The 10,812-nt window shown below is 37.9% G+C and overlaps 1 protein-coding gene across 1 annotated transcript; it reads right to left on the reverse strand.

Annotated features, from left to right (window-relative positions):
- Positions 1–8,765: 8,765 nt before the first annotated feature.
- LOC147420284 (uncharacterized) lies at positions 8,766–10,168 on the reverse strand. The gene is made up of 7 exons (XM_086505122.1): positions 10,040–10,168; positions 9,878–9,933; positions 9,640–9,786; positions 9,471–9,557; positions 9,271–9,348; positions 9,135–9,189; positions 8,766–9,031 (listed from the first exon to the last, which is right to left on the reverse strand). The coding sequence occupies exons 1-7, from the start codon at positions 10,047–10,049 to the stop codon at positions 8,766–8,768; spliced, it is 699 nt and encodes a 232-aa protein (XP_086361248.1). The 5' UTR covers positions 10,050–10,168.
- Positions 10,169–10,812: the final 644 nt, after the last annotated feature.

The raw sequence follows: 10,812 nt of genomic DNA on the forward strand, positions 1-10,812 counted from the left end.
GGCCAAACCTAAAGCTCAAAAGCTACAAAGGCTAGGAGTCATCAAGGAGCAGGCTCTATTCAAGGAGGTAAGAAAGATTCTAGCAGCAAGTTTCATTTATCCAGTGGAAAATTTAGAGTGTGTCTGTCCCATTGTTGTCACTCCCAAGAAAAACGGAAAGTGGAGGGTGTGTGTGGATTATCGTCCGCTCAATGAGGCAACAAAAAGAGATCACTTTTCCCTCCTATTTCAGGATGAGATACTAAATGAGGTAGCTAGTCATGAGAAGTACACTGTGTGTGATGGCTACTCAGGCTACTTTCAAATAGGGATTGCATTCGAGGACCAATTGAAAACAACCTTCATCACTCCTTGGGGTTGTTATGCTTTTAGAGTCATGCCATTTGGCCTGACAAATGCTCCTACAACTTTCCAACGTTTCATGAACATGGTGTTTCAAGCATTCTTTGGAAAGTCAATTAGGATGTTCATTGATGATTTCTGCATTTATATCTCAAAATCATTGCATCTACAAAGGGTAGAAGAAGGATTGAAGAAGCTTTATGACATGGGAGGTCAACTCAACACGGACAAGTGCCACATAGGTGAGGATGAAGTGATCTTGCTCGGTCACAAGGTCTCCTATAAAGGCATTGAGGTGGATCCTTCAAAGGCAAAGGCTCTTATTGAGCTCCCATCACCAAAGAGTCTTAAGGAGGTCATCTCTTTCATTCAGAATGTGAAGTATATGTCACGCTTCATTCACTTAGTCTTGGAGTTACTTCACCCTTTGCAAAAGTTGACACAACAAGTTGAGTTTGTTTGGTCTGATGAGCTTGAAGAATATTTTTGTAATATCAAAGTCATTCTGTTGGAGCTACCAGCACCTATGCCTCCTTGTTGGGAGTACATATTCTTTTTTAGCTCTAGTGTTGGGAAAGAAACAATTGGTGCTGTTTTGCTACAACAAGATCCCCACAGTACCAGGATGTGACCCATCTAATTTGCTAGTAGGGTCATGAATGCTTTGGAGAGAGGCTACACGGAGACAGAACTCATGATGCTTTCTCTCATGTTTGCGGTGAGAAAGTTTAGATCTACTTGCTACCAAAACCTTTTGTAATTCTCACTGCTGCAGAAAATTTGTTCCCTTGGGTGTCATCTCCAATGAATCTTAGTACTAGGATCTCTAAGTGGATTATGGAGTTGCAAGAGTTCCAATACTCTTTCAAGGTGGAAGGGTGAAAGTATGTTAACCTGTCGCGCTTTTTGTGCTAGTTAGCAGTTTCAAGTTAGCACATCTTCAAAAAGTTGGGCGTCCGGTAATTTTTTTACAAATAATATCAAAATTTGTCGGAGGTTGTACATTTGGATTCCTTGTTTCAAGTGCTTTCTATTGATATATCATATGTCATAGATCTTGGAGATGTAGCTCAAGTTATTGTACTAGTTAGCATATGTCAAAATTGTGCTAGTTAGCATTGTCCGGGACATGAAAAAGCATGACAAGTTAACATGCTTTCACCCAGAAGATAGTGTGCGTGCACAATTGGCAGGGATTCTCACTTATAGGGTACAAAGAACGAGATTAAGGTGCCCGAAGTAAAAACCCTACCATTGCCACCACCTAAAAGTATTCCTAATGCTTTTACCTTGTTCTCTGATGGATCTTTTTGACGAGTCACAGGAAAAGCAGGGGGAGGGCTAGTATTGTTCAACCCAAGTGGAGAGGTAGTCATGAAAGAGAAGGTTGATCTACCAGGTTCAACTAGCAACAATGAGGCAGAATACAACACACTACTTCATGGTTTGAAGATGTGCATTAGTCAAGGCATACAACATCTCATGGTAAAGGGGGATGCACTTCTCATTGTGAAGCAAATCTTGGGCATTTGGGCATGCAAGAATGAAAGCCTCAGGACAAAGGTTCATGCCATTCGTAGGTTGTTTAATCAGTTTGAAGAAGTGCAGCTATAGTATATTTTCGTAGGAAACAAAATGAAGATGCCGATTTAGTTGCACAACAAGCAGTTACATGTGTTGAGAAATAAGTGCAGGTCATCATGGTGGCAACAGCTGTCAAGCAACCGAGATACCAGGGATTGGAGTCATCGGCTCCCATTATTGGCTACATTTTGGAGGGCGAGTTTCCGCAAGACTTCACTAAAGCTCAGAAAAGGAGACTCATGAAGAAGGCAAGTTTCTATCTCTTCCTAGAAGGCTCCCTCTATCAAAGAGGGAAGGATCAAGTGTGCATAACAGTACCAACTATTGAGGAGATCCCAACCATTCTAAAAGGTTTGCATGAAGAAACATGTGGTGGTCATTTTGCCCAAGAATTAACTGTGAAGAAGATTTTGCTTGCGGGGTATGTTTGGCCAAGTCTGCATGTAGATGTCCAACATTGGTGTAAAAGTTGTCACAATTGTCAGATAAATGGGAATACAAGATTGGTGCATGGCCCGAGGCAAATAGTGCTTGCAAATGGACCCTTTGAAAAGTGGGGCATTGATGCTATGGGTCCTCTACCTATAAAAAAAATGGTAAACTCTACATTCTAGTGGCTATAGACTATATGACCAGGTGGGTGGAAGCACAAAGTGTGGCAAAGGTAAACGAGAGGACAATGAGCAAATTCGTCTACACTCACATTTTTTGTAGATTTGGCACACCTTTGGAGATTGTTTCTGATAATGGTCCAGGGTTTAGGAAGGGCTTGCTCATAGAAGTCTGTGAAGAACTTCACATTCTATATCATCACAGTACACCTTACTATCCCCAGTCAAATGGTCTGGTAGAAAAAGCTAATGGTGTCATTGCATGCATCATTAGAAAGATGGTGAGAAACAAGACAAAGTTGTGGGATGACTTCTTGGATGGTGCCTTGTGGGCGTATCGAACCACATATAGGGAAGCCACAGAGTTTACACCATTTCACCTGGTCTATGGTCAGGAGGCTTTACAACCAATTGAGCTCAACATTCCAACAATGCGACTTCATGTCAAAGCAGCACAAGATGATCAAGAAGCATGTATGGATCGACTTCTTACCTTAGGTGAGCTTGAGTGGAAAAGAGAAGCAGCATACGAGTGCTACAAGAGGAAAGCTACGTAGGCGAAAGAAAAGCTCGACAAGAAGCTAAAGGACAAAGGTATCGAGGAAGGAAATCTGGTGCTAAGGTATGAAAATCGACTCGATAATCGTTTTGATGTCAAATTTAAAACTAGATGGCAAGGGCTATACATAGTTAAGAAGTTTCAATTCAAGTTACTATCAGCTTATGGACTTGAATGGTAAAGAACACTCCAGGAAGGTAAACGGGTATCGCTTGAAGCCTTATTTGAGTCGCATTCTACCAAAGGATCTACCAAAGATCTGTCAAAAGGCCGCTATCTCATGTAAGTATTGTTTCATGAAGCATGAGTGTAACTCCAGCCAAAATGCTAAGGGGCCAAACAATGAAGATCTCATCAAGGACTCTGAAGCACTATCTTTGAAAGAGATTCTCTATGATGGTACATGAATATACCATCATCCTGGGAGAGGGTTAATGATAGCCGTTTTTCAGCTCTCCGTAATTGCCATAGTAAGTTATCCCACCCTACCAAAATCACCTAAACACTGTGGCTATTCTTACCTTTTCATTGTACATAGGCGTGTGTGAGTTAGGGGGCTTTTCCCATATCTTTTTAAAACCCCAACCTAGCTAGTCACTAGGCTAGTTGAGCCAAAAATAAGTAAATAAAATCAAAAAAATAAAATATATTATGGCCCATTTGTGTGTAAATATTGCATTGTGTATATGATCTAAATTTAAGGATTTTTATATTTATTTTTGTATTTTATTTAAATATTTATACTTAAGTGTGTGTTTTATTAAACCTGTGTATGACTTCTTTCATCCTCTTATACCATAAGTGTATTTTTTACCAATGTGTACATACTCTAACCTCATATTTTTCTTTTATAAAAATCACCCCCACATTTTCACCCTCACCCTCGTGAAAACAAAAAAAATGATTTCTACTTTCTTAGTCATGTTTATTATATTATTTTCATCTACTTGCATACCTTTTCCTCTTTCACCCAAAATAATACAAAGAGGGATCATATCATATGATTCCAATATCTTTTCATATCCATAATTTCTTCATTTTTTATTTATTTTTACTCATTATTCTAACACCATGTGCTGATTGAGCTAAAATCCATGAATAGTCCATACACTAGTCCCACCATGTATATATTGCTTTATTCACCAATAATCCTCCTCCATGCATGAGTAAACGGAAACTTCGATGCTTTGTATTATGATATGACAAAGGAGAGGCTCACTCTTGGATGCATTGTACAAATTCAACAAAGGAGGGGGCCACTAAAAGACTTTAGCAGGCATAAAAAACAGGCTTTTTGGTGAGATTTTTGGCACCCATCTCCACTCCGAGTTTGGAGCGGTGGTCAAAAGAGAAAATGTGAAACAAAATCTGAATAATCACTCCAAAATATTTGGTGATTTTTGGAGCAATCACCGGTGAGCGATGATTTTTTGAGTGGTCCCCACTCTGCCCACTTTCCCTCCTTTCCCACTTCCACACACATACACTCATTCCTCTCCATCCCTCACTCAAACCTGAAACTTTCATGGCTTACTTCATCTTCTTCCCCATTTCCATCTCTCCTTACTCCATAGCTCAAAAGATTATCATCTCTACACACATATAGCTCAATTTCTCTCTCTAGAATCAAATTCATATGACCATAACCTCTTCATCCTTTCATAAAAGAGAAAAAATTAGCAAATAAACAATCTCAAGCCCTAAAAAAGGAGAAGTTTGATCATGGTGAATTCAACTTCCCCATGCTCACAAGAACTGCACCGACAAAGTTCTACAACCACTTCATTCACTGGAGGAGAAGGTGGAAAATTTCATTTACATCTTGTGGTTTCCACCAAATAGTGTATATTCTCATTATTCTCTTACTTTTTATCATTGTATAAATCAAATAATACACCTTGAGTACATATGCCATGTAATTTTATCCCATCCTACTAACTTCAAACTACTAACAATAATTGCTAACCTTTTTCTTTTGTAAATTGCAGCCACTCTACTCTAGCGTGGAGTAGGCAACCTCACACAAAAAATCACTCACCTCTCTAGAATCTTCTCTATTTCACCTCAATAATTCTCTTCTCTTGAGCCCACATCCATGTGACTCAAGAGACAAGAGAGCCCCACTCTCATAAGAACATATAAAAAATTTCATAAACAAGGTTTTCTATGAAAATGTTGATTAGTTATTATCCTAATTAGGGCTCTCCTCACCTATAAATAGAGCCCTTACCCCTTTGTAAATGGCAAGGATCCCTACATTATTTCTCACTACTTTGAGCGTGCCATTCACCATCTTAGTTTTAGGGAGTGAGAGTGAGCTCTCTATGCACCATTACATGTGGTGTATAGGAAAGCTTCTTTGAGCTAGTTGTAACATTGCAAGGGAGTGAGTGATTCATCACTTCCAATCAAATTTTTACCTACTTTTGCGCATCAATCAATAAGTTGGGTGTAAATCGCGGGTCAAAACTCTCTTGAGTCTCTCCAATTCATGCTTCGCAACCTCATCTCGTTTGGTTTAAGGTGACGCGTTTTCATTTTGAGATTCTTTTGGTAGTATCTGCTTATATGTGACTCAAGAGCCCTTGTGTTTGTTTTCGTTGCTTGGGAAAACATTATAAGAGGGTTGTATGTGACTCAAGAGCTAGTTGTAACATTGCAAGGGAGTGAGTGATTCATAACTTCCAATCAAAGTTGTACCTACTCTTGCGCATCAATCAATAAGTTGGGTGCAAATCGTGGGTCAAAACTCTCTTGAGTCTCTCCAATTCACGCTTGGCAACCTCATCTCGTTTGGTTTAAGGTGACGCATTTTCATTTTGAGATTCTTTTGGTAGTATCTGCTTGTATGTGACTCAAGAGCTCTTGTGTTTGTTTTCGTTGCTTGGGAAAACATTATAAGAGGGTTGTATGGTGAGAGGTCTCCTATAACCCTAAGAAAATGTGTAGATTGCAACATCATCAAACTTAATCGTGTCTCTTGACTCTCCTCCAAGCTGTTAATACACCCACGTCAATCATTAAAATTGAAGCTAAATTCTTGCACAAAGATCTCTCTCTTTCTTTTGTGTGTGCGTATGTGTATGTGTGTGTGTTTGGTGTGTGTATTTGTAGCATTTAGATTAGTGATAGTGTACCCTCCCTTCTCGCTTGTATTGCTAAGGAATTCTCCTCTTTTGCATCCTAGTTCCCTCTCTAAGTAGGTGGTGCCCCTATCTTGTTTGGGTTTGGCTATGGTTTGGTTGTTGTGTTGTGCTTGTGGTTGCCCCAGCCCCAATTGAGCAGCACGGGACCCTTAAGGGGTGTTTAGAGGTCGCCTCTCTTGTTGCCCGTCCTGGACCGCCTCAATTTTGGTGCCCCCATGGAGGAACGGCTTGTGTATGTTTTGTGTAGGCTCAACCTTTAGCATAATCAAGTAGATTGCACGAATCACGAGAATTTTTATGATCCTTTTATTCCCATTGCAAGGCAAAAGATGCACATAATTGTTAGTACTAAGTTTCAATTTCAAAGTGTAATTTATAAAATTCTAGGTCCTCTTAGGTTGGCCAAGATAAACGCTTTAGTAAATCCTTTTATTTTGCCTCTCGTTAGGTACGACCTTAGTTTGGACCACAAAAGTATGTATGCATAATTCATGATAAGATGGATCAAAAGAAGACTGCAATTCCTAGTTTACGTGTTGTTCCTAAGGGTGTGGACTCTGGATACAATTTGCAAGTGGCATTGCTAGGTATGATCACTCATGGACTTGGAGAAGGTCATTACGGTCACTTTGTTTTGAATGGTTTGTGGCCAGCTGATCCAAATCTTACAATTGGCTCAATTGCTAATTGTTTACATAACCTAGAGAGGATAGATAAGCATCCTCTTGGTGATCTAGCAACCAACGGACTACCAAGGAGCTCTATCTCACTACTAAATGCTTTGAACTCAAGGGATGCTTTGGACTACCACAACTTGAATGACTGAAAAGAGCCCATTGTGTAGACATTAGAAACTACAAAAGAGGAATTGGGGTCATCCTTTTGCAAGTCACTGGATAACTTGCTACTACAAGTAGATAATTATGCTAGGGAGAACAAAAATAGATACTTCTTTGCCTATTTGTCCATGCTTGTTGCAAGGGGCATTTTCAAAACCATTCAACTAGGATTTTTGATGGTTGGGCATACACATGAGTACATAGATGCAATGTTTAGTAAGTTTTCAGAGAAGTTGAGAGCTACACAAACTTATACTTTGCCTCATTTGATGGATACACTAAATAATAGCTCATCTTCATCTCCAGTTCCATTTATGCTCACAAAGGTCCCTGATTTTAAGCAATATTGTGTTGTGATGGATAAGACATACTTGTTGGCCATTCCAAACCTCTCCAATTTAGGTTTCTTATTCAAGATGAGACACCCATGATGCAATATAAGACACATGTAGGTGTATCAAATTGGAGTGGAAGTATTCGCCTTTGGAAAACTGACATAAAAGGAAATCCAATGTTACCATATGGAGATCCACCTTTGGTACCAATGGCAGAGTATGTCAAGGCCCATGAAGAAGTGATTTCAGGGTTGAGTAATTACATTACTTTTTGGCAAAATTTAGGAAATGGTTCAAGTGTGCCACGATATTGTAGGCACGTGATAGATTACTCGACTAAGGTAATTGACAATCTTGGAAGAGCAATCATATCAAAGGGAGTCTTGTACAAAAATTTTGGCCAAAAATGCAAGAATCTCGTCACGAACAATGCACCAAAATGATCTTACAACAAGGAGCCGAAAGATTCCTAGGTCTTGAAGAGCTAAATGATCATTTCTTGAAGACCAAGGGAAGAGTTTGAGCCTCTATCTGATGTGCACCAAGGTGACTTTGTTATGCTACTTTAGAGTGACATGGATATCTATCCAGTTTGTCTTGCAATTGCTTTATCAAACATTGACAATGAGCCTACATCACCAAACTAGAGAAAAGTTTTGATTCAATATTGGGCACCTTGTGCATGAAAGAGTGGGATGACATATATTCAAGCTTACACTAATCGTTAAAAGGGTTTCTTGGATGTCAACTATAAGGACCTACAAGTGTGGGAATTTTTAGATGTGATTGTTTGGTCTTGGAGACCCAAAAAAGAAGGTCCATTTTCAAGGATTAAGATCCAAGAAAGGCATGCTCTAAAAGCTTAAACTGGCCTTGCTCGTGCACATCATCAACCACGCGTGGATCAAAGTTTGGACATGGCATCCAATTTGGAGTAGATTATATGGAGCTTCTATTGTTACTATAATGGTTGTAAACAAGAGCGTTGATTGTAGTGATCTTTCTTTCTTTTATTTCATTACTAGTATTTATTCAAATTCATGCTTTGTGCATCCTCAAATTTTAGTGTTTATGAACACCACAATTCTTTAAGATTTCACTCTACCCCATCAGCAAGTATATCAACATTTTTCCCACTTTAAATGGAAAATTACCAAATTACATGAATTTAGTCAATTTGGAGATTCCCATAATGAGGGATTTTTTACCCTAATACCTAATATGGTCTTACTACCTCAAAAGAGATAATACATCAATTGGTTTTAAATCAATAAAATGTTCAATCACCAAGCGAACGATAAATAACATGAAATATGATGTTCAACATGGTCTGTTCTGCACTTGAGCCCTTACATAAAAATGACTTTCACTTCATCAAAAGTCAAGTCATGATCAAGTTGCCTTTCAATGATAACCCTCCCACTCTCAACCAACCACCTCACCAAATTCATTCTCATTTCCTCCAAACTCAAACCTGTCTTTTGCTCAAAAAGCTCTTCCCTTTTATTCTTGTAGTAACTAGCTTCTAAAAATAGATACCTATCTTCAATTGTCTGAAGGTCAAAGTATTTAAGAAGAATAGTCTCCTCCTCCACCACATTTAAAGATGAAACCTATATAAACACATAACTTACTACTATAAACAAAGGGTTTTATTAAAACACATTTTCTATAGAAGATAACAAAAGAACTAAATATAAAAGAGATGAGAAATATTTCATCAAAATTTGAAACATACACATTCGATATGTCACCTGCAACGCATTTCTCATCCTAAAAAATTCAGTAGGAAGAGCTTAGTATTAACAAATTTGGATTATGTCTTACACATGTAAAGTTAACTTTTAATATTGCCTTTGTTTTCTTTTTTAAGTTCTTGGACGATTCTTTTCCAAGCTTAGTAGAAATAGACTCTTTAAACTTTGCACCAATCTGCTCAATAGTCCCACGAACAAATTATATAATCCTCTTGAAGAACTTTAACAAAAACTTAATACATCGAGTACAAATCAATGAAAAAATATTTAAAAGTTTACTGAAGTAGAGATTGTCACCTTTCTCTCTCTAGTACTTTTTCCTAAAGCCTCATGATTATTTACTTGACATGATGATGAAATAGAATCCAAAGTCTCATATCCCAACTAATGTAAACAAAACTATATAAAACATATATGAGAATCTTTTAGTGTAAATACAAAACTCATATGCCATTAGTGGCATTACCTTCAATGGCATGTCACTCAAAAGACTTTCTCTTTGCTCTTGCATGGCTTTGACTCTTTTCACAATGCCACTTGATATTAACAATGCTTCAAAAGATGGAAAAGATCCATCCACATTATCTGAACTAAGGTCTTCAAACTGAAATTTCTATAGAAAATGAAAAAAAGTACACAAAAAGCTTTTTTTTTATGATCGCTTAGTTTATATGTATCTATATTACTTGGGATAAAGCATCTACCTGCTCTTGCAATGAATATTCCATATTTTTGGTTTTCTTCCACCTAGAGAGTAATTAATGGAAAAACCATTTCATAAGACTTCAATTTTAAACTTAGGAATATAAAAGCATTCAATTTTGTTTATAATTCTTGTAGACACTCAATTCATGAGGTTATGAAAAGACTCACCATTTTCAATGAGCCAGTTAATCCCCATGTGGCCTCTGCTTGATTTGTGTTGCCAATGGCATGCAATCCACATGAGTCTCCTCTCTCACATCATCACATAAGTTTGGGTTTATGTCTACTAGATCGATTCTAGACACCTATACATACACATAAGTAAGTAAACACATGGCATATACATCTAACATAAGAAAGAAAGGTAAAAATATAAGTAATAGTACCACCATTTTCTTTGTTTGAAGTGCGGTGTGCCTTGAAAAGTAAGATGAGGTTAGTTAATTTCTTTCATAAGACCCCTATGAAGCCAAATATCTTTATGCTTACAAAATATATACACACTTACATCATTTGTAGTCTAATTCTAATCATATTTTTCTTGTGATTGTGCATAGGTCAGCACAAAGTGATAAGTGTGTGTCTCCTTCCATTGATAAGTTGCTTGTCTAAACCAAACCTCAAAGGTGCTAATTCATCGATCTTAGTTGAAATAAGATCGTGATTTTTTTTGTTGCTCAAGGAGGTTGTGGTGCAAATCGTCCACAAAAGGATAGTTTTAGACCCTCCTCTAACCATTCTATAGTTGTCTAAAAGCACTCTATGTTGCTCGTCGAAGTACTTTTCCAAAAGCATCTTTCCATACATTCTAGTTGGCTCTCTTAACTTTGGTTCGGGTGGGCAAAAATGGTCGTCGTATGAAGGGATAGGACATCATTCTCGGTCATCTAAACTTTGAATTCACAAAGAATTGACACCACTTAAATACTATCAA

This window comes from Adiantum capillus-veneris, chromosome 28 (assembly GCF_014529385.1).
Source record: "Adiantum capillus-veneris isolate H3 chromosome 28, ASM1452938v2, whole genome shotgun sequence".
Classification (NCBI taxonomy): domain Eukaryota; kingdom Viridiplantae; phylum Streptophyta; class Polypodiopsida; order Polypodiales; family Pteridaceae; genus Adiantum; species Adiantum capillus-veneris.

What these genes read in the sequence shown, in the direction of transcription:
- LOC147420284 (XM_086505122.1), bottom strand. An exon ending in AATATTCATTGCAAGAGCAG is followed by an intron (nt 9,787 to 9,877) that starts GTAGATGCTTTA and finishes CATTTTCTATAG; the next exon opens with AAATTTCAGTTTGAAGACCT. An exon ending in AAAGTACTAGAGAGAGAAAG is followed by an intron (nt 9,349 to 9,470) that starts GTGACAATCTCT and finishes ACTATTGAGCAG; the next exon opens with ATTGGTGCAAAGTTTAAAGA.